The 24,245-nt window shown below is 47.9% G+C and overlaps 1 protein-coding gene across 1 annotated transcript; it reads right to left on the bottom strand.

The window, feature by feature from the left end:
* Window positions 1-1,157: 1,157 nt before the first annotated feature.
* LOC144585066 (uncharacterized) lies at window positions 1,158-19,594 on the bottom strand. The gene is made up of 2 exons (XM_078382528.1): window positions 19,412-19,594; window positions 1,158-7,996 (listed from the first exon to the last, which is right to left on the bottom strand). Exon 2 carries the CDS (start codon window positions 7,924-7,926, stop codon window positions 6,238-6,240), a length of 1,689 nt encoding a protein of 562 aa, XP_078238654.1. The 5' UTR covers window positions 7,927-7,996; window positions 19,412-19,594; the 3' UTR covers window positions 1,158-6,237.
* Between the last annotated feature and the right edge of the window lie 4,651 nt (window positions 19,595-24,245).

Here is a 24,245-nt window from a genome sequence, read left to right as displayed (position 1 = left end):
TCCCTGTCAGTGATCAGCTCCCCTAGAGGATGCTTGACTGGTCGGACAGAGAGTAATTAGAAGCCTGTGCTCCCTCATTAGGCTGTGTCGAGTCCTGGTAACACCAGCCAAGGGCCGCCCCAAAACTTCTGCTTACAAGTCTGCCCTAAAAAGATACTTCAGCAACCTTAGAAAATTCCAAAAAATAAAAACACATGAGCTTTGTAGTCAGTAGACCCACTTTGCTCAATTAGATAGGACTCAGTAGCTAAATGTGACCCAAATTTCCCCCTTAGGGTAATACTAAGACAGCTATACAGTTCAAGAGACCAATTGATTTTTATAATTATTATTTTATTAAAAACATATAAAGATTTACAAAATAAAGTCAGTTTAATGCATAAACAAGCATGTTACCATTTTCAAGGCTTGATACAAAATAGAAATGAAGAAACAATTCTCTTTAAATACAAAAACACTAAAAATCCTAGAAAATCTCTAAAAAGCTCTATTAGGGTGGGTAAAAGGCATAAAGCCCCCACTTTCTCCCTACATCTCTATCAGTCCGTTACCTGCACTGCCCAGCAGGTAACAAGACCTAGAAAAACTGTAGTCCAAAAAGTTCAAAGAATGAATGAAAGAAAGGATGTAAGTCCTTTTTCAAGCTTAGATGGAACCCCCCTTCTCTGTCTCTCACGCTCTCATCCAGTCAAGGCACGAGGTCAGGTAAACAGTCCCTCCTTATCTTCTTTCGTCTCTTCTCATGGGAAACAGGTGTTGTTTTCCTTAGCACATTTGCAGCTCTACCATAACAAATGCCCAGTCTTATTATCTAGGAATGTTCTCCTCAAGCCTACAAAAAAACATTCCCACATCCCTCTGGAATTACATTGACAGCATACAGAAATCATTTCTACAGAGAACCAATATGGAATCCTTTTTACATTGTTCACTACTACATACCCCATCTTCAGTACAAGATTTCATCCACATAAACCAACCCATGACACTCCCCCGTGAGATTTCTTTGATGGACACTTGACTGCTTCTACTGAAGCTCTTTCCACATTCCACGCATTCATGTGGTTTCTCTGTTGCCACGTAGGCTATGGTCCTTTACTTTAACGGAGAGAGAGATCTGCACTCCCAAGAGGCTGTAAAAACAGACTGAACAACCATTTTTAGTTTTCCCACCATTCACGTAACATTTATTTTCCGACACATACAATGGTATACCAGATATCAAGAGGCCTCAGACACACTCCATTCCTCTGATACTCACACTGACCCTGAAGTCCTGCCGTTGATGGAAGGTGTGTGTGTGCTTTGCTGTCTCCCGGTGAGCAACCGTAGACACAAAGAGCGGGTGTCCATTGCGAAGCTGTTTCAGGAACACACCCATCATAGGAAAATCCATTATTTTTATAGTAGGAAGAAAACATGATGACTGCAAGTCCTCTTAGTAAAAAACGAATCATTGTTCCAGCTCCCGGGTTTTCCCTTAGGATTCCTGGACCGAAACAGATTCTTATCTCCATGTCCAGATATTTGTTTGTAGATCCTGTTCTCAGGCCTCTCAATGATTCATTTCCTTAATAAACCTATGTACTCCTTTTTCTCATTCTGCTGAGTTCAGCTTTTTCTATGGCCCTACTAGTGCACATCTCCATTCCCAAAATGCAATTGTTATTCTTCATTTCCTTTATACGTCCTTGTTGCAGGGTCTAGCCTGGAACCCACTCTCACAGTCACATACACACACCCCCTTGGTATCAGAACCAAATCTGATATCACATAAGCCACAATAGCTTTCACCTGTAGTTTTGTAACTGCATTCTGCACTTTTCACAATTTTTCAAGCAAACACAATAATCACAACAATAGAATGTATAATCAAATGTAAAATGCAGTTGCTTTCGGGAAATAACCATAAAATATATCAATGTTCAGTCAAAGAGTTCTCTTCATTTGCCATCCTTTGTAATTCATTATTATGCCATTGAATTTTTATGCTATGCATAAGTAATATTACATTTACATTGCTATCTTCTATTTGTAATTGTTCCATCAGACCAATAGACAGGTTGTACTGTAGCTAAACACAAACATGCAACACCTGTATCTACAATAACTTTTTAATCGTCATTTTCTGTAATAAATAACAACTTTAGCCTGAAATGCACATAGTTTGATTTGTCTTATTTTGTCTGGACATACTAATCCTTGTTCCCACTCTTAACATTTACCTATATCCACTGTAGTATTTGACTTTTCCATATTTGCTCCACATAGGACATAGTTTAAGGCATCCAAACTATCCCATTCCTTTCAGTGGGCATTCGTTGTATTTGACAAATACCTGTTTTTACTCTCCCCTTCCCTCCAGGTTCCAAGGCATATAGTTCCACAAACATTGTTAATTTGTGTATTTGGCAAACCCCACATTTAGACCATTCTAAACCTATTGACACCCTAATCCGTGGTTGCAACCCTGCTTGTTTCACAAATGTTTTTACATGATTCCCAAATAGTACCATTTCCATACGGTCTAGCAGTTCATTGCTTGTTGCCCTACCATACAGGATATTAATATATTTCTCTAACTAGTTATTAGGTCTGTTCTTACAAACATCAGTAAGTCATCTATTCAACCACAAGCATACTATAAAGAGAATAAAGGAAAACAATTTTGTCCCAATGAATATCCAGTCTCCCAAGGACATCAGCATTTGATGGGCACCAATATATCCAAAATTTCCCATAAGAGAGCCAGCACAACACAAGACAAACAAGGAATACAAGGAAGTAACAGAGGAACATTGGCTGGTACTACTGAAAGAGAGAGCGAGAGAGAGAGAGAGAGAGAGAAAATATATAGATATAACTTGTACATGAACAAATTGGAAGATTGCATAAAGTACAAGACAAAGTATGATTCTAATAGGTATACAGACAGGCTATTTATACTTGGAAACAAAAGAGCATGCCTCGTACGATATATATCGAGATGTGCATTTGATCCAGATGGAAAATAGAAATGGGTTCATAGAAACGCAAACATTTAACATCAATTTTTAAAAAAGTCTTTAATGTTGGTGGACACGTCCAGAATTCTTTTTTAAAAAAGAAATTAATAAGTTACGCCATTGCTGGTTTACAAAGGTTAATTTGGTTTCTATTTTTCATTTTCCACAGGGAAAAGGAGTAACTCCTTTTCCCTGTGGGACTACTCCTCATTGCCATGAGGCCTTTTGGTAACTCTTCTAACCAATATTTACATTTTCAATTATCCCTTTAAACACTAATCACTATGTATAACAATATATGAGGTCTCTTTCACTTCCTGTTCTTTAAAAAACAGTAAAACTCTTATTACAGCCATTACATCTGCTTCCTGTCCTCCCAACAAGTTTTTCAGCAGGCCTCTCTCTCTCTCTCCCCCCTCCCTTTTTTTATAACTTATCCTAGAGGCTCCTTAGTATTAGTTATTGTTTTTCCTTTTAGCTTAAACAATCAGTCCTTAGCCTCTGTTCCCAACCTTTCTGGCCTCAACTTCCTTACTTTTTAAATGTTTTTCTAGTAATTTCACACTTCTATCTGTCTGGTACAAGTACAGTGGTGCCTCGCTTAACGAGTGCCTCATTTAGCGATGAATTCACAAAACGATGGGTTTTTTAGAAAATAATATGCACCGTTTAACGATGTTTCCTATGGTTGATTTCCACTCAGCAAAGTTTGGGACCATGCTTCGCATAGCGAATGCGTTTTTAGGTCCCCTGCTTCGCTTAGCGATGTTCGTTTTTTCATTTTAAAAAGAGTCTTAAAATGGTCAAAAACGGTTCTAAATGCTTGGATTCACTAGAGCACCTTCTAAAATGGGTGCAAACTTAATTTGGCTTTGAGCTGACTTTTCGTTAATTTTTGCTGAATTTTTTTCTCCCCCATAGGAAATAATGCAGCTGCCAAAATTTGACAGGTCCATTGCTTCCTATGGGGGAGGAAAAAATTCACAAAAAAATTAACAAAAAGTCAGCAATTGTTCTAAATGCTTGGGTTCATTGGAGCAGCTTCTAAATAGTGTGCATACTAAGTTTGGCTTTGTTCTGAGTCTTCGTTAATTTTTGGTAAATTTTTCCCCCCAATAGGAAACAATGGAGCCCAAATTTTGACAGATCCATTGTTTCCTATGAGGGAGAAAAAAATTCACAAAAAATTCACAAAGACTCAGAACAAAGCCAAACTTAGTTTGCACACGACTTTGATGCTGCTCCAATAAACCCAAACATTTAAAACAGTTGCTGACTTTTCGTTAATTTTTTGTGAATTGTTTTCTCCCCCATAGGAAATAATGGAGCTGTCAACTTTTGACAGCTGTCAAAAGTTGGTGGGGGAGAAAAAAATTCAGCAAAAATTAATGAAAAGTCGGATCAAAGCCAAATTAAGTTCGCACCCGTTTTAGAAGGTGCAGAAACTATTCCAAGCATTTAAAACCATTGTAACCCTTTTATGACACACTTAAATTTGCAAAAATTGACTACGCTAAACCATTGAAAAGCATTGAAAAGGCTTCAATGCATTCCAATGGGAGAAACATTGTATCGTATAACGATGTTTCCAATTGGTTTTTTCGCTTATGGATGGTAATCCGTTCCTATTGGAACGGATTAACCGGTTTTCATTGCATCTCTATGGGAAACGTGTTTCGCATAATGATGTTTTCCCCGTAGCGATGTGTTTTTTTGAACCAATTAACATCGTTATGCGAAGCACCACTGTACCTTATACAATACATTTTAATTGTTTTGACACATAACCCTTTTATTCACTTACATCCAAAATTTTGTAATGATTGTTAGTCACTTTGGAGGCATCCGTCCAATTTATTTCAATGTCTTCTCACAGACCAGCACCCTGGTACCTAGTGTCTCTCTTCCATCGCACTTCTGACACCAATTTAAGTTACCACATAGGGTATGGGCCTTTACTTTAACAGAGATCTGCACTCCAAAGAGGCTGTAAAAACAGATTGAGCAACCATTTTTAGTTTTTCCACCATTTGCGCAACATTTATTTTCCAACGCATATAATGGTATACCAGATAATAAAGGGCCTCAAACACACTCCATTCATCTGATACTCACACTGACCCTGAAGTCCTGCCGTTGATGGAAGGTGTGTGTGCTTTGCTGTCTCCTGGTGTGCGACCACAGACACAAAGTGCGGGTGTTCATTGCGAGGCTGTTTCAGGAACACACCCATCATAGGAAAATCCATTATTTTTATAGTAGGAAGAAAACATGATGACTGCAAGTCCTCTTAGTAAAAAACGAATCATTGTTCCAGCTCCCGGGTTTTCCCTTAGGATTCCTGGACCGAAACAGATTCTTATCTCCATGTCCAGATATTTGTTTGTAGATCCTGTTCTCAGGCCTCTCAGTGATTCATTTCCTTAATAAACCTATGTACTCCTTTTTCTCATTCTCCTTAGTTCAGCTTTTTCTATGGCCCTACTAGTGCACAGCTCCATTCGCAAAATGCAATTGTCAATCTCCATTTCCTTCATACAGTGGTACCTCAACTTAAGAATGTCCCTACATACGAACGATTCAAGTTAAGAATGGCTTTGTTCGCAAAAAGTTGCTTCAAATTCAGAACGGAGCCTCGACTTAAGAACCAAAAAAAGAAAGGAAAAAAAAAACACCTTTCCTGCCCCTTTTTTGACCTAAATTCACCTTAGGTCAAAAGAAGAAGAAAAATTGCCCGCTAGTGGTAGATACAGATTAACCAGGTTTGCATTAGTTCCTATGGGAACTAATGCTTCGACTTAAGAACAGCGCCTCGACTTAAGAATGAAAAAAAGATACGGATTAAATGGTTTTCAATGCATTCCTGTGGGAAATGGTGCTTCGACTTAAGAACATTTCAACTTAATAACGCAGTCCCAATACGGATTAATTTCTGAAGCTAAGGTACCACTGAATGTCTTTGTTGCAGGGTCTAGCCTGGAACCCACTCTCACAGTCACATCTCCCCTGTGTGAATTCTTTGTTGTGAACTCAGTTGACTGCTGTTAGTGAAGCTCATTCCACATTCCATGCATTTATATGGTTTGTCCCCAGTGTGAGCATTTTTTTAATGTGAATTCAGGTTAGATTTCTGACTGAAACTCTTTCCACATTCCATGCATTTCTACGATTTCTCCCCAGTGTGAGTTCTTTGATAGAAACTCAGGGAATATTCCTGACTGAAACTCTTTCCTCAAACCATGCATTTATACGGTTTCCCTCCTGTGTGAGTTCTGTGATGGGAACTGAGGCTACCGCCCTGACAGAAGCTCTTTCCACATTCCATGCATTTATATGGTTTCTCACCAGTGTGAGTTCTTAAATGTAAATTCAGCAGACTGCTCTGACGGAAGCTCTTTCCACATGCCATGCATTTATATGGTTTTTCCCCAGTGTGAATTCTTTCATGTAACCGAAGGTGACTCTTCCGACTGAAGCTCTTTCCACATTCCATACATTTAAAGGGTTTCTCCCCAGTGTGAGTTCTTTGATGTGAACTCAGCACACCACTCTGACTGAAGCATTTCCCACATTCCATGCATTTATATGCCTTTTCCCCAGTGTGAATTCTTTGATGCAAATGAAGACTCGCCTTCCGACTGAAGCTCTTTCCACATTCCATACATTTATATGGTTTCTCACCGGTGTGGGTCCTTTGATGTACCCTAAGTTGACCATTCTCACAAAAGCTCTTTCCACATTGCATGCATTTATATGGTTTTTCCCCAGTGTGAGTTCTTTCATGTAACCTAAGGTAACTACTCGAATTGAAGCTCTTTCCACATTCCATACATTTATATGGTTTTTCCCCAGTGTGAGTTCTTTGATGTGAACGCAGCCCACCACTCTGACTGAAACATTTCCCACATTCCATGCATTTATGCAGTTTCTCCCCAGTGTGAGTTCTTTGATGGGAATGTAGGGTACTGCTCTGATGGAAGCTCTTTCCACATTCCATGCATTTATATGGTTTTTCACCGGTGTGAATTCTTTGATGTAAATGCAAGTTTGCCTTCCGACTAAAGCTCTTTCCACATTCCATGCATTTATATGGTTTTTTCCCAGCATGAGTTCTTTGATGGGAACTCAGTGAACTGCTGTGACTGAAGCTCTTTCCACATTCTATGCATTTATATGGTTTATCCCCAGCATGAGTTCTTTGATGGGAACTCAGGTAACTGCTGTGACTGAAGCTCTTTCCACATTCCATGCATTTATATGGTTTTTCCCCAGTGTGGGTCTTTTGATGTAACCTAAGGCCACCAATGTGACTAAAGCTCTTTCCACATACCAAGCATTTATGTGGTTTCTCCCCACTGTGGGTCCTTTGATGTAACCTAAGGCCCCCACTGAGACTAAAGCTCTTTCCACATTCCATGCATTTATATGGTTTTTCCCCAGTGTGAGTTCTTTGATGTGACCTCAGATGACTGCTCTGACTGAAGCACTTCCCACATTCCATGCATTTATATGGTTTTTCCCCAGTGTGAGTTCTTTGATGTGACCTCAGATGACTGCTCTTACTGAAGCACTTCCCACATTCCATGCATTTATATGGTTTTTCCCCAGTGTGAGTTCTTTGATGTGACCTCAGATGACTGCTCTTACTGAAGCACTTCCCACATTCCATGCATTTATATGGTTTCTCACTAGTGTGAGTTCTTTGATATGAATGCTGGTTCATCTTCTGACTGAATCTCTTCCCATGTGAGTTCTTTTGATGGGAAATCAGGTTACTATTCTGATTGAAACACTTCCCACATTCCATGCATTTATAAGGTTTTTCCCCAGTGTGAGTTCTTTGATGGGAGCTGAGGTTACTGCTCTGACTGAAGCTCTTTCCACACTTTTTCTGCCTTTTAAGTGTGTGAAAAAAATTCATCCTTCATAGTTGTTTTTCCCCCACTGAAAAATGGCTGGCTCCATAAAATTCCTGTTGTCATGTTCATCACCTGATGGAAAGAGAAAATGAAAGATGATTGCAATGTAAATGAAATACTTTACTTGTCAGGATGAGTTTAAATCCCCAGGGCCACATGAACTGTATCTATGAATATTGAAAGAACTGGCTGAAGAAATGGCCCAACCACTGTACTCATACTCTCTTGCCATCATGGGATCTGGGCGAAGAGCCAGACAGCTGGACGAGAGCTGACATTGTCCCTACTTTCAGGAAGGGAAAACAGGGATCTGCAAACCAGTCAGCCTGACATCCATGTCAGGAAAAATTCTTTAATCAATTACAAAACAGACATTCTGAAAGCAGATTGAAAACAATGCAGTAAGAACTGAAAGCCAACAGAGAAAGACTGGAAGAATTCAGCATGTTTAGCTTTGAGAAAAGAAGCCTGAGGGGAAGAGACCCAATATTAAGATGGAATCCAGTGTTTCTCAGACTACAACCTTAAAGAGGACTTTGGGCAGATGACACAAAGCTGATTCTCAGGCAGAAATACATCACCTCTGGAAACTCTGAAAAAGAAATACTACAAAATCCATTTCCTCACATACACCAATCAGCCTAACATCAATCCCAGGGAAAATTCTCAAACACATTGTGCAAGCAGATTGAAAACTATGTATTAATAAATAGAAGCTCATGTGGATTTGTCAAGAACAAATCCTGCCGGATTAACCTGATCTCACTTTTTCACCTCCTTAACAGAAAGAGGGAATACTGTAGATGTAGTATAGCGGTGCCTCGCTTAACAATTAACTCGTTAAACAACGAATCCGCTTTACGGTGAGGTTTTTGCAATCGCAGTAGTGACTGCAAAACGATGTTTAGATAGGGAAATTTTGCTTGACGATGATCGGTTCCCTGCTTCGTGAACCAATTTTTTGCTAGACAATGATTTTCAAACAGCTGATCGGCAGCTCTAAAATGGCCACCTGCTGTGCAAAATGGCTCCCCGCTGTGCTTTAGGACGGTTTCCTCACTTTAAAGGCACCAAAAATGGCCACCCCATGGAGGATCTTCACTGGACGCTGAGGCATTTAGCCCATTGGAATGCATTGAACTGGTTTTCAATGCATTTCAATGGGCTTTTTCATTTCGCTTGACGAGGATTTTGCTTAACAGCAATTTCAACGGAATGAATTATCCTCGTCAAGCGAGGCACCACTGTATATCTTGACATCAGCAAAGCTTTTGAGAAAGTTCCCCATGATCGCCTGATTAGCAAGCTAACTAAGTGTGGGCTGGATAGAACAACTGTCACGTGGATACAAAATTTGCTCCAGGATCGTACTCAGAGGGTGATGATTAACGGGTCCTTCTTCAAATGGGAGGAGATAATAAGTGGGGTACCCCAAGGCTGAGTGTTGGTCCCAGCGCTTTTCAACATTTTATTAATGATGTGGATTGGGGATGCAAGGAACGCTAATCAAATCTGTGGATATCACAAAACTGGGAGGCCTAGCCAATATCCTGGAAGACAGGGAAAAAAATCAAAATGATCTCAATAGGCTGATCTCAAAATGATCTCAAAATGAGATCAATAGGAGACCTGGGATGAAAACAACAGAATCAAATTTTAAAAGGAGAACAGCAAAGTCCTGCACCTTGGGAAAGCCTATTTGCCTCGGCCTGCTGGACAAGGGTCTCTTCAAATTGGAAGAGGCCATGATGCCCCACCTGCCTCCAGGCTGAAGGCTTAGGTTTCCCATCTGTAGAGGTCAATTCCTAAGGCCTTCAGATCCCACTTGCAGATATCTTTGTGTGGCAGCTGCAGTCTCCCTCTGGGGTGATTTCCTTGCACTAATTCTCCATACAGGAGATCTTTTGGAATCTGACCATCAACCATGCTCACAACATGCCCAAGCCAACGTAGACATCACTGTTTCAATAATGTATACATGCTAAAAATTCCAGCTCATTCTAGGTCTGCTCTATTTGGAAATTTGTCCTGCCAGCTGATACCAAAAATGTGTCAAGGACAGCACAGGAGAGTGCTGAGGACACAGGCTCTATAGGCCTGCATTCGGTTTTTTTTATTAAGCCATACTCTCTTTGTGAATCTAGAGAACTTGGTAGCTGCTTTGCCAATGCGTTTATCCAGCTCGACATCTAGGGAGAGAGTGTCAGAGATCATTTAGCCAAGGTACACAAAGTCATGAACAACCTCCAATTCTTCTGTCATAGTAATGGAGGGAGGGGAGTCCACACCCTGGCCTACAACTAGTCTTTTTTGCAGGCTGATTGTTTCATGAGTTGTTGTTGGAGGGCTTCAGCAGAGTGGGCAATAATGCCTGCATCTTTGGCGAAGAGAAAGTCCTGCATGCATTTCTGTTGGACTTTGGTCTTTGCTCTCAATCTAGAGAGATTAAAGAGCTTTCTGTCTGGTGTACTTCAGCATGACAGCAAAAAAGATCTCAAACAAGTTTGGTGCAAGGACACAGCCCTGTTTCACTCTGCTTCGGATGTCAAAGGGATCTGATTTTGAGCCATTAAAAACTATGGTGCCCTTCATTTACTCATGAAAGGACCTGACAATGTTAAGGAGTCAAGGTGGATATCCTATCTTGGGGAGTATTTTAAAAAGGCCATCCCTGCTAACCAAATCAAAAACCTTTGTAAGATCTACGAAGGCCACAAAGAGTGGCTGCTGTTGTTCCCTACATTTCTCCTGCAAGTCTCCCGCACACTGTGATTCTGGATAGACTCTGTCTGCAAGCACTTGGGAGTCTCTTCAGCACAACACGGGGCAAGCTGCTTTCCTGCAACACTGAGAAGAGAGATGCCACGTGTAGATCTAGGTGGAAGGCATTCTGGCAAGTATCAAGGTCCTAAACCATTTAGGGCTTTGTATGTCATGATTAACACTTTGAAGTCAATGCGGAAACAAATGGGCAGCCGGAATAGGAGAAATATGCTGGAATTTTCTCATTCCACTAAGTAATCTGGCTGCCACATTCTGCACATTTGAAGTTTCCGCATCAATCTCAAAGGTAGCCCCACGTAGAGTGCATTACAGTGGTCTAATCTTGAGATTACAAGCGCATGGACCAGAGTGGTGAGGGCCCCCACATCAAGATAGGGACGCAGCTGGGCAATTCGCCACAGATGGTAATTGGTGGAATGGACCACTTACGTCACCTGGGTTTCCATGGTGAGTGCCAGGCCCAGGTGTACTCCCAAGCTGTAAACCTCACTCTTCGCGCTGAGTCATTCCCCCCAAAAGAGGGAGTTTCCCAAGTCATCAATGGAGGGGCCACCCACCCTCAGGGCCTCCGTTTTGTCTGGGTTCAGCCTCAACCCATTCTTCTGCATCCATTGCAGCACAGCCTCCAAGCAATGCTGAAGGGACAGAACAGCATCCACTGAAGTAGGTGAAAAGGAGATGTAGAGCTGCGTTTCATCAGCATACTGATGGCACGAGGCTCCACACCTCCTGATGACCCCACCCAGCAGCCTCATATAGATGTTAAACAGCATTCGGTAGATGATCGAGCCCTGCAGAACCCCACAATTGAGACTCCACGGGGCCGAGACACTCCCCCCAAGCTGAACTCTCTGAAGACAGTCCTCCAAGTAGGATCAGAGCCAGGCAAGCACCAGACCACCGACTCCCAACTCGGAGAGCCTCCCCAGGAGGATACCGTGGTCAACGGTATCAAAGGTGGATGAGATATCGAGGACGACCAACAGACATTTTGCCCCTGTCAGCCTCCCTCAACAGGTCATCCAACAGTGCGACCAGTGCCGTTTCTGTGCTGTGGCGCGGCCAGAAGCCCAACTGGAATGGATCCAGGGCATCAGTTTCATCCAAAAGAGCCTGAAGCTGATCAGCCACCACCCTCTTGACCACTTTACTAAAGAAAGAAACATTGGTGACAGGCCTAGAATTGCCAATATCATCCGCCGCCAAATTTGGTTTCTTTCTAATGGGCCTAATGAGTTTCTCCTTGAGGGCAAGAGGAATGTTGACCTCCTGGAGATACCCGTTAATTATCACAGTAGCCCATTCCGTTGTTACTGGCCTGGCTACTTTGATTAGCCAGGCCAGGCAAGGGTCGAGAGAGGAGGTGGTTTTCCGGCAGTGATCAAGTGCTTTGTCCACCATATCTGGGGTCACAGGCTGAAAAAATTCAAGACTTACCGGGCGAGGTGGAGCGCTGGACATCTCTGATCCACCGTATTTAAAAAAGGAGAGAGATCCCGGCGGATGGTCTCCACTTTTGATTTTTAAAATGCTGCAAATTGGTCAGGTGAGATATTAGTAGGAGGTTCATCACCTAGACCAATTCTGGATAGATCACGAACATGGAAAAGTTCGAGCGGCCTTCACCTTGGTAAGGTAATGGTTAGTCGTGATCCTGACAGCTTTCTTATTATAATAATGCCACCTATGTCCGCTGCTATCTATATCTCAGAGCACAGCTGAAGCCAATAATCGTTGGAACATCTCCTGGTAGCCTGTTTGACTTTGGTACGAAGAGGTCAAAGAGTCTGCATGTTGTACTCACTAGGCAGGCTTTGTATGCTGCTAGAGCTCTCCTCTTTCCCTTGACGGCTGACATCAACTTCTCCAAATGGGTTTTGAGCCAGTCTGCCATCATATGTGGACGAGGTGCTGTTATAAACAGCATTCTTGAAATGTTCCCATCATTCTGGTGCATTTGCACCAGCTGGACCTGGAAGGGTTTCCTCAAGAGCTTGGGTAACTTCCTCCCTTTTCTCTGATTGCGAGTCTTGCTGATGTCAATACGTGGTCTTCCTTCCTTTTTTGTGTGATATAATCTCTTTGTTCGCAGTTTCTGCCCTGCTTTTCTCTCTGGATAAAACTAAGGCTTTTTCTGCAATGCTTCCAGGAAGTCCCACTAAAAAACACACACACACACAGGGAGGAAATCCCTTCACTCACCCCCACCCCAATTCTTGCAGTGGATCCCCAGCCTGGGATATGGTCAGTCCTTCCCTCACCTCCATTCAGAGCCACTGAACCAAGTCCTTCTGAAGAGTCCCCTTCAAACACCATAGACTGGGAGGGGGAGGGGGATCCAGAAGAGGCTCAGGATGGCAGGCCAGGCATCTGGGGGGCGGAGGGAGGGAGGGAGCCCTGTCACCTCCAGCTGAACCCCCGCTTCACCCCAAAGTCCCATTTCTGGGTCCCCTTGTGTCCCACCCCCTTTGCAGCCCCCTCCCTCCTTCCTGCTGCAGCCTATACAGTGGTGCCTCGTTAGACAATGATAATCCGTTCCACTGAAATCGCTGTATAGCGAAATCATTGTCTAGCGAAAACCATTTCCCCATTGGAATGCATTGAAACCTGTTTAATGTGTTCCAACGTGGAAGAATTGTCGTTGTCTAGCAAAGATCGGCCATAGGAAAGCCACTTTGTGAACCACCGATTAAATAGCTGTCTTGCGAAGCTTAGATCCAGAAAACACCCATTTTGAGTGTGGAGGGAGCTGTCAAAATCATTGTCTAGTGAAAATCGGTTTGCGAAGCAGGGACCAAACACTGTCCAGTGAAATTCCCCCTTAGGAATCACTGATTTGCGAATTGCTATAGCAATCGCAAAAAGTCAATGTCTAGTGAAAAACTGTCATGCAGGATAACTGTTTAGTAAGGCGCCACTGTAGCTCGCTTCCCACCTGGGGTGGTGTTTGGGGGAGAGATTGCCTGGAGGAAGGAGAAATTGGGGGGAGATAGAGCTCCGAGCGACAATTCCCCCCCCCAAAAAAGTGTGCATGCAGGATCTGGGGAAAGAAGGGGGTCTCCTTGCAGGAAAGCTGAGGAAGAGCCACCAACACATGCACAGAAAGGGCCCTGGTGTCTTGCTGGGGGGATCAAGACCCTCTGCCCACCCTCCAAATTTAGGCCCCCCTCCGAGAGGAGGAAGAGGAGGAGGAGGCCGGGGACAAAAATAGATGCTTCCCCATTCCCCCTTGCAAGGCCTTCCCACATTGAAGACCGGGAGGGAGGAGGGGCCCAATCTGGATTACACGGAGCCACCAACACACCCAGAGAAAGAGCCTGTTGGTCTTGCTGGTGGGGAAGGGTAGGATCAGGTCCCCTCCCAGATTCCCCTGCCCTCCAAATTTGCCCCTTCCACCTGAAGAAGAGGAGGTGGCTCAAGAAAAAAAAATACACTTCTCCCCTCTTGCAAAGCCTTCCTGCATTGCAGAGCAAGGAATCTCCCTTCGACAATGCAGCAGCCCAGGGATCAGCTCCTCTTCTTCTTCCCCCTTTGATCTGTAAGGAGGGGTGGGGGGAGGGAGGCCCCACAAAAAAGCTGGTGGGGGGAGTGGAAGGGGCGGAGCCTCATGGGGGCAGAAACGGGAGACAGGAAACCCATGTGGTCCTTGCGAGAGCCTCCTGGTTTCCCCTCCACCAACAGCATCATTTCATGGCAGCCCTCCCCGGCAGGAAAAAAATAGCCTTCCCCCTCTGGCAAATGGGAGGAAGGCTGGCCAAGAGGGAGGGGCGGAGCCCTTTTGGTAGAGAGGCCCTCCAGGGCCCCCCCTCAGTTTTAAACATTCCCTGCGGGACCGGGAACCAAGTCCAGGATCGATCCCTGGGGAGGGAAGGCTGGGGGGTGGGGCAGAGGAAAGAGAAAGCTTGGGGGAGGCCTTTCTGGAGGGGGAGGAGCCCCCAGCCCTTCCCCCTTTCTTGAACCAGCCCTACTCACGCACGCGCACACACAGGCTTCCCTCCTGCTCTGCCTGCCAGGAAGGCCAAACGGGCCAGGAAATCCATCTCAAAGCTAAAAGGAGCAGATCTGGAAAACTGGCCAGAAAAGGCACATTGCTGCTCCCGCCCCGCTTTCTCCTCCTCTTCCTTCTTGAAGGCTTCTCCGTGTTTTCCAATTCCCCCTTGTTCCAGACATGGGGTTTCTGCAACATCAGCCTCTGTGCCAAATCCAAAAGGGGCCAGGGTCCCCTGAGCCAGCCCGGCATGATTGGGCCCCTCCTGACCTGACGGGGAGCGTCTCTCCCTCCACTCGCCCACACGACCCGCCCAGGTTTATTTATTATTATTTATTTATTTTATTTTATTTCCCGCCTATCTAGCCAACTCAGGACCACTCTAGGCGCCTAACAATCAGCAAATAATAAAAGTATACATATATAAAACAGCATAAATAATAAAAACCTTACAGAGAGAGAAACCCAGTGGAGAGGAAAAGAAGAGGGATATCAGAAATTGTCTGGTGGAAAGGCCTGCCGAAACATCCATGTCTTTAGTTGATTCTTAAAGATACCCAGCGAGGGAGCCCCGCGAATCTCAGGAGGTAGATCGTTCCAGAGGCGAGGAGCCACCTCTGAGAAGGCCCAATTTCTTGTCTTCTCCTTCTGGGCCTCCCTCAGCGTTAGGCTCCTCAGCCTCACCTCCTGGCTCACACGAGTGACACGGGTAGATCTTGGTGGGAGTAGGCGTTCTGCCAAGTATCGAGGTCCTAAACCGTTTAGGGCTTTATAAGTAAGCGTCAACATTTTGAAGTTGATGTGGAATTGGATGGGCAGCCAATGCAATGCAGCCAGAGTGGGCGAGATATGTTGGAATTCTCTCACTCCACTGAGTACAGTGGGGTCTCTACTTAAGAACTTAATCCATTTTGGAATGGTGTTCTTAAGTTGAAACGTTCTTAAGTTGAAGCAAAATTTCCCATAGGAATGGACTGAAAGCCAATTAATCCGTTCTGGCTGTTTTTTTGTTATGTAGAGGTGCATTAATACATACTCTACCACTAGGGGGAGAATTTTTTTTTAACCTAAGATGACCTAAGGTTAAAAAGAGAGCAGGAAAGGTTTTTTTTCCTGTTCTTATCTTGGATTTCTGTTCTCAAGTAGAAGCAAAATTTAGCAAATGGAGCTGTTCTTAAGTTGGATTGTTCTTAAGTAGAGACGTTCTTAAGTAGAGACCCCACTGTAATCTCGCCCCCGCATTCTGCACCACCTGTAGTTTCCGCAGCAGCCTCAAAGGAAGCCCCACATAGAGCGCATTACAGTGGTCCAATCTTGAGATTACGAGCACATGCACCAAGGTAGTGAGGGCCCCCACGTCAAGATAGGGACGCAGTTGGGCTATCCGCCTAAGGTGGAAAAAGGCAGATCGGACCACAGACGCCACCTGGGATTCCATGGTGAGCGCCGGGTCCAGTTGGATCCCCAAACTGCGGACCCCATCCTTGGCGGGCAGAGTCACCCCCCCAAAAGAGAGGGAGTTTCCCAAATCCCCAACTGAGGGAGGGGAGGGGAGGGGAGGGGAGGGGAGGGGAGGGGAGGGGAGGGGAGGGGAGGGGAGGGCCCACCCTCAGTACCTCTGTCTTGTCCGGGTTCAGCTTCAGCCCGTTCTCCTGCATCCACTGCAGTACGGCCTCCAGGCAGCGCTGAAGGCACAGAACAGCATCTCCTGCGGTTGGCAAAAAAGAGATGTAGAGCTGGGTGTCATCCGCATACTCATGACACAAGGCTCCACACCCCCTGATGACCCCACCCAGCGGCCTCATATAGATGTTAAATAGCATTGGGGAGATAATCGACCCCTGTGGAACCCCACAATTTAGGCTCCACGGGGCCGAGATGCTCTCCCCAAGCTGCACTCTCTGGGGACGGTCCTCCAAAAAGGAACAGAGCCAGGCCAATGCCAGGCCATCTATTCCCATCTCGGAGAGACTCCCCAGGAGGATACTGTGGTCAATGGTATCCGAAGGCCACTGAGATGTCAAGGAGAACCAACAGAGACACTTTGCCCCTGTCGGCCTCCCTCAGTAGGTCATCGCACAGGGCGACCAATGCCGTTTCTGTACCATGGCACGGCCTGAAGCCCGACTGAAATGGATCCAGGGCATCTGTTTCATCCAGGAGTGCTTGGAGCTGATCGGCCACCACCCTCTTGACCACCTTGCTTAAGAAAGAAATGTTGGTGGCGGGTCTATAATTGCCAATTTCATCCGCCGCCAAACTAGGTTTCTTCCTAATGGGCCTAATGAGCGCGTCCTTCAGGGCAGATGGAAACCTGCCCTCAAGGAGAGACCCATTAATTATTACTGTGGCCCATTCTGTTGTTAAAGGCCTGGCTGCTTTGATTTGCCAGGCTGGGCAAGGGTCCAAAGAGGAGGTGGTGGCTCGACAGCGGTCAATTGCTCTGGCCACAGTCAAGTCAATATTTTCCTATGAGAGCGGTTCTTAAGTCAAAATGTTCTTAACTCAAGCCGTTCTTAAGTCAAGACCCCACTGTATTTCATTGGAGAACATCTCGCTGCGCATGCGTGACTCCCCCTCTCAGCTGAGAGGCAGGCACATGCGCACAGGCAGTCCAGCGTCCGGAAGCAGCTGTTAACCTTCCTCTCCGGTCGGCAGCCATGGGGGCAGCAAACATGAAAGGTCAGGAAGATAAGATTGGTAAAAAGGCTCTCTCCCGCCTTTTCCTCCCGAAAAGAACCCCCCACGCAGGAGAGGCTGCTTCTGTTCACCCTCCAGGATCCCACAAGAAGGAAGGAGACATTCGGGAGAGCCCCCACGCCAGGCTGCGTCTCACCCAAAGCAGTTAAGGCAGGGTGGCGCTCAGCAGGATCGGGAGCTAAAACAATAAGAAGATTCTGCACACGTTCAGAGAGGCAGTGTGGTAGATACCCAAAGGGGGGGGCTCCTGCAGTCTGGGCTCAAAGCCCCCCTTGGCCGAGGAAACCCACCGGTCGTGTGCATGCTTCTGGGACCTTCCTTTGGCAAACCCAAGGTCTCTTCGCCACCCCCTGGGGATGAATGGAAGTCACTTTAGAGGCTATGAAACCGAGCGGAAAGAACAGAAAAAGCAACGTGAAGGAGATGTCCTCTGCGAGGGGCAGAGAAGAAGAACGGGTCGGGTCGGGTCCAGCCCATCTCTGTGGCCTCTCGGTCACTCGGGAGCGGCTACAGGAGACCTGGGGGGAAGCAGCCCCCTCCCCAAAGGCTCCTGGGACTGCCGGCGATGGGGACCAAATGCTCCGACCTCCGTATCCGAGTGGCACAAGGAAGGGCCTCCTGCTGACGGGAGAGTAAGTGGCTGGAGAGCTCTGGGGTTCAGGATCGGTGGCTGCTCGGATCCGGAGGTTGGGAGTTTGATCCCCCCCCCAATTGGGCCGCCTCCCGCGAGAAGAGCCAGCCGGGGCAGCCTTGGGCCAGCTCCACCGTCGCAGGAGAAGGAAAGGGGGAAAGCGCTCCTGAGGACTCTCTTCCCGGGAAGCCTGGCGCGGGGGGGGGGGGAGAGAGATCTCCTTCCCGCCTCTGTCCCCAAAACCTGTGGCCTGCCTGGACCTCTTTGTGCTCTGCTTTCCTCTCTGGATTAAAAAAAGGCATTTCCCTCAAGGACACCAGGAAGTTCCCCACAAGTAACACATACCTAAACACACAGAGGGAGGGAGGAAATCCCTCCACCCAACCTCCTTTCCTGCAGGGGATCCCCAGCCTGGGATCTGGTCGGGGAGGGGGGATCTGGTCGGCCCTCCCCTCTCCTCCATCCAGAGCTTCTGAAGAGTCCCCTTCAAACACCATAGACTGGGAGGGGGGATCCAGAGGACGCTCAGGATGGCAGGCCAAGCATCTGGTGGGGGGGGCGGAGGGAGGGAGGGAGCCCTGTCACCTCCAGCTGAACCCCCGCTTCACCCCAAAGTCCCCTTTCTGGGTCCCCCTTGTGTCCCACCCCCTTTGCAGCCCCCTCCCTCCTTCCTGCTGCAGCCTATACAGTGGTGGAGGGAGGGAGCCCCCATCGCCCCCAGCTGACCCCCCCTCTTCTACCCCATTCCTGAGACCCTCCCCCTTCCTGCCCCCCCTTTGCAGCCCCTTCCCTCCCTCCCTCCCTCCCTCCCCCTGCTTCCCACCGAGTGGGGTGAGGTTGGGGGGGTCCCTGGAGGGCGGAAACATTGGGGGGGGGGGAAGAATGACTCCGGGGTGACGCTCCCTGCTTCCTCCCCCCCCAAAAAAAGGATCTGGGGAAAGAAGGGGGGTCTCCTCGCAGGAACGCTGAGGAGGACCCACCGGTACATGCACACAAAGGGCCCTGGTGTCCTGCTTGGGGGGGGGGGCTCGAGACCCTCTGCCCGCTCTCCAAATTTACCCCCCCCCACAAACACACACACACACACACACCGTGAGGAGGAGGAAGAGGAGGAGGAGGAGGCCGGGGACCAAAATAAATGGATGCTTCCCCATTGCCCCCCTTGCAAGGCCTTCCCGCATTGAAGACCGGGCGGGAGGAGGGGCCCAATCCGGATTGCACGCTCTCTGGGGGGGGGAATAGGGGCGGCTCTTTTTCTTATATATATATATATATATATATATATATATATATATATATATATATATATATGCAATCCCTCCGAACACTTATACCAACACGCCCCCCCCAACCCCGGTCTTGCAATGCCCCCCCCATGGCTCACCTCCTTGCCGGTCCTCCGGCGGGAGGGAAACTCGCGAGGAATCCCGTCCCCTCGCCTGCAAAGCGGCCTCTTCTTCTTCCCCGGGGATCCTAGAGGAGCGGGGCAGGGAGAGGGCGGGGCCGGACTTCCCACCTCCGGTTCCCCTTCGACGCCGCCTCGCCGGGAGCAGCGCCTCCTCCTCCTCCTCCCGTTGACTTGAATGGGAAAGAGGGGGAGGGGAGGGTCCCCGCAACAAAGAGGGTGGGGGGAGGGGGGGAGGGGAACGGAGCCTCAAAGGGGGGGAGGGGCAGGAGCAGGAGAGGGGAGACGAACCTGGGGGGGGGGCTGCGAGAGAGCCTCCCTGATTCCTGTCCCCCCCCCTCCCCACCAAAATGCACTTTTTAGGGCCTGCAGAGCATTTCCCGCCGGAAAACAAAGCAGGAAAGTCGGGCGGGGGCGGGTAGGGGGGGGGATATAAGTGTTCGAAGGGGTGGCAGAGATACATTTTTTAAAAAAACAAACTCAGAAGGAGAGCCATTCTCACACTCACGTTCACACTCCCTCCCTCCCTCCCTCTTTTTCGACATCCCCCCCCCACAACCTCCCCCCCTTCTTTTTCCTGACTCGTCTCGGCTGTTAAACCAACTGACTTGGAAGAGGCCTTAAGACGAGTCTCCCCCCCGGAGTTCCCACCGTGGCTCCAGGGGCGTCGGTTTCCTCTCCCAGTTGGCTGCCATGCTTGTGTTTCCTCCTCCGGGGAGCCCCTCCGTTCTCGAAGTTTTCTCTCGGTCTTCTTGCTCTACCAGCCAGGTGGCAATGTAGGAAAAACAGTCTCACGGCTTTTCCACATTCCCATGTCTTCACATCATTGCACATTGAACCTAACCGACTCCATGTTCTTCTTTGACTACAGATCCCATGCTCCTACAAACCATGACGAGCCCTGTGGTGGATCGGGCCCAGGGGCCCCTCGGAGTCCCCCTCCCTGTCTCTCCCCCAGTGGCCCCCACCAGATGATGCCTTTGGGAGCCCACGAGACCCCCAGGCTCCTCTCTCCGGAGACCCTTCCTCCCCTCTTTCCAGCATGGATGGGCTGCTTCTGCGCATGTGCCCGCCCTTCCGCTGAGAGGGGGACTCACGCATGCGCAGTGAGACTTTCTCCAAATAATTTTTTTAAAAAAACCAAATTAGAAAAACCTTTTTTGAGAGGCAGCCCAGAACTGTCTCTGTGCACGTAGCTCAGCTGAGAGGTGGGACCCTGTGTGCAGACAGCCCAACCTCCAGGAACTGGCTGGACTACCTCTCAAAAAAATTTATTTTATTTTTTGCTTCTTCTTTTTTTTTTTTTTGAAAGGCAGCCTGGACAGCTCGTGCAAACAATTCAACCCATTTTTGCATGGGATGATCAGGGACAGATCCTGCCCCTCTTCTGTATGGCAGCCTTTCAAGTCTTTGAAAAGTGCTATCATTTCAGCCCTCAGTTTTCTTTTCTCAAGGCTAAACATGCCCAGTTCTTTCCGCCTTTCCTCTTGAGGCTGGATCTGTCCCCTGATCATCCTCCTCTGAACTTTTTCCGAGGATGTCAGCATCCTTCTTGAAGCGTGGTGTCCAGAGCTGGGTGCAATAATCAAGGCGACGCCAAAACTGTGCTGAATTGAGAAGGACTAGCACCTTGCAGGATTTCAAAACTATACTTCTGTTACTGCAGCGTAAAATAGCATTTCCCCCCTTTTTTTTTTTTTGTAGCCACGTCACATGCTGGCTCCTGTTCAGCTTGTCATCTATTTTGACAAGATCTTTTTTTGCTTATAGTGTTGCTGACACAAGGATACCCCAACATGTAACTGGGTGACGGGTTTCTTTTTTCAAGGTGCAGGACTTTGCCCTCCTCCTTGTTAAATTTCATTAGCAGGTGGCCTATTTAGGAATGCCGCCAAGAGGCCAAACACACGTAGAACCATAGAATCACGGAACAGTGAAGTTGGAAGGGGCCCAGAAGGCCATCCAGTCCAGCCCCCTGCTCAAGGCAGGGATACCGTCAAAGCAGATCTGCCAGGGGATGGCCTAAGTTTTCCTTGAATGCCTCCAGGGTCGGAGGACTCCAAAATAGGCGAAACAGAAAACCCAGAAGGGAGCTGGAGGCATCGCTCTGCCTCACTCCCATCTGCTGACTTCTGTTCCAGGCTTGGGAGTGAAGTCTTGAGAAGTCCAGGCTGAAACGTTCACCTCCTTTTCTTACGTAATTTTTAAATCCTTACTTTGGTTCCCCAAAGCAGAAGTTCCTTTTTCAGTTCCCTCTTCAGGATCCCAAAAGGGGGAAGAAGAGACTCACAAGAGCCCCATTGGGAGAAAGGGGGCAAGACGGGCCTACCCCCCCCACCCAAAGAAAGTGGAGGGAGCCCAAGCCAGCGAAGAGGGGAAAGGGGACAAAGGGGGAAAGGGGAAACTCACCCACCCCTGTCGGACGTGAGGGGAAGAGAAATGGAAGGAGACGAGGAGTCAGAAGGACGAGGAGCAGAGAGAGAGCGAGTGAGTGAGAGAGAGAAGTGAGAGGCCAGAAGGGTAGAGGGGAACAGAGCAAGCTCTTGCTAGAAGGGTGGGAAGGTTTCTAGATGGAGAACTCGTGGATTCCTATCTGGGGGAGGATGATGAGACCAAGGGAAGAGGTAGAAAGGGGAAGGAACCCTCGCTCAGCCTTTCTACTGGGGCAAATGGGAGAGTAGAGGATGGAGCCGGAAGATACGGGAAGGGTGGACACAAATAGCAGAGGAGGAAAGAGAGAATATCGAATGGAAGAACCATCATCCACGCGGGGGTATGGAATCGCCTTCCCAGAGGAGACGGCTGGAGTGGGAGAGCGGGGGACAGAGGAGACCATCTTGCATCGGCCGGTGTCAGCCTCAAGGGAAGCCCCACATAAAGAGGATTACGGCAGTCTAATCTTGAGAATATCCGTGCCTGGACCAATCCAGGGAGTGACAGGGCGTCCTGGCAGGGGTGCAGCTGCGCAATTCATCTGAGAGGGATGTAGGCGGATCGGACCACAGACGCCACCGGGTTGTCCATTGGCAGCCTCGGGTCCAGAAGGACACCCAGCAAGCGTTGGGAACCACCGAAGTCACAGACAAAAGGGGAACCCAGATAGAGGAACCCCCCCCCCAATCTTCTTTGGGTTCAGCCTTAGTCTATTGTCCCTTTTATCCTCCCAATGAAGGAGAAGGTGGGAAGAGAAATGACCTTCCCTGTTAATATCATCAGAGTCCGAAGTACAGGTGGAGGGTGCAAAGCAAAACCCCCCAGTCTGGCTTGTCTGTCAAGGGGGAACAAGAAGGGAGGCTTGGAAGGGAACCCCACCCACACACACGGCCCAAATCAGGACGACCAAGGTTTGCCTCTTGTCAAGAGGACCTGCCCTTGGGGAGCATCAGGTCGGGGTGAGCAGGACTGAGATTTTATTTTAAATAATACACCTAAATAAGATGCAAAGAAAACCGTACCCCCAAACACCAGCACTTTGCACATGCTCAAAGAAGAACTGTGCTGTCATGGATGGAGTCCCAGACGGGAAACCAGGAGACCTGGATTCAAATCCTTCCTGGGCCAGGAAAACTGAGAGGAGAGAGAATGTGTGCGTGGGGCAAGGCTACTTCAGCCACCTCTTGAAATCTCACTGACCTTGCAAACGTTGGAGGGATCTGGGATTTGGTTCTTTATTTTTGGTCCCAGAAAAAGCAAAGGGAATTCAGCTCAGTCTCGCCCCTTCCTAGGAGAAAAGAAAAACAGGGAACCAGAGAGCAACAGGGACCATGCTTCCCGCGGACACCTGCGATGAAAGCATCAGCATACAAGAGGGTATTTCTCCCACTATTTATTTAAAATATTTTACCCCACCTTTCTCCTTAAAAAAAGTCACAAGGCAGCTTATGTAAAACTTTAAAACACAAGATTTAAAAATTAGAAACAGCAAGTCTACAAACCTTGAAAAGAATCAAACCAAAGCTACACTGAACATGGTAAACAAAATCAACAGCTAGAAAAGACCAGAGCCCGTGTGATGTGGTGGATTTCTGTTCTCAGGGGACCCTTCGTCGTTTCTTGTCATTTCAGGGATCCTAACGCAGAGCGTGTCTCCAAAGGCGCCCCTCGGCCTCCGCACCCCCTCTGTGGGCCAAGGGCCCCGTGTGTCGTGGGGTTGCCGACCCAAGGCGGGCAGAGTTCAGGTCTCAGGACTTTTCTCGCCTGCTCTCTTCCAACCCCCAACCTTGCTTTGCTCTCCCCTTTGAGCTCACGGCCAACCTCGCAGGGAAAAGGCTTGGTGTGGGCTGCCCCTGCTGGAAAGCAAAGCGTTTTGCGATCACTTGGTCTGGAACGGACCCTTCAGAGGCATTCACTCCACAAAAGACCCGCCCAGAGAGGGAGATGCTCCAGATCCAGAGGGGCCGAGTGGCCTTTTCGGGTCCTTCTTTCCTCCTGCCCTCCACGTGGAAGGACCGGAGCCTCTTCCGGCCTCTTTCCAAAGCCCCCTTTTTTTGCTCCACCCCACGGAGAGCCACGAACTGGAGGCAGGAGGGCGAATCCCCTGGGAGGAGGAGTGAGGGGGCAGGTCTTTTGCAGAGCCGATGGCCCTGAATGGTGCCTTCAGGACCCAAAGTCCTGAAGCGTTTTGTCAGTGGGGGGGGGGAGAGAAGAACCGTTCCTGGGGAGATGGATCCCCCTTCCAGCCTCCGCTCCAGAAAGATCCCGTGGAGGAAAGTCCACCCCCTTCTCTCTCTCTCTCCTGATTCTCTCCTGCCTGCCTTTCGGGAAAAGAGAGTCTGTGTTCACACAAGCAACCTAACAAGAAAGCCGCCCCCCC

The sequence above is a fragment of the Pogona vitticeps genome, chromosome Z (genome assembly GCF_051106095.1).
Source record: "Pogona vitticeps strain Pit_001003342236 chromosome Z, PviZW2.1, whole genome shotgun sequence".
NCBI lineage: Eukaryota > Metazoa > Chordata > Lepidosauria > Squamata > Agamidae > Pogona > Pogona vitticeps.
The sequence above is the reverse complement of the archived record's forward strand: the minus strand, read 5'-3'. Positions and strand labels throughout refer to the sequence as shown.

Coding starts and splice junctions, on each gene's coding strand:
- LOC144585066 (XM_078382528.1), bottom strand. CDS start 7,926: ATGAATTTTTTTCACACACTTAAAAGGCAGAAAAAGTGTGGAAAGAGC.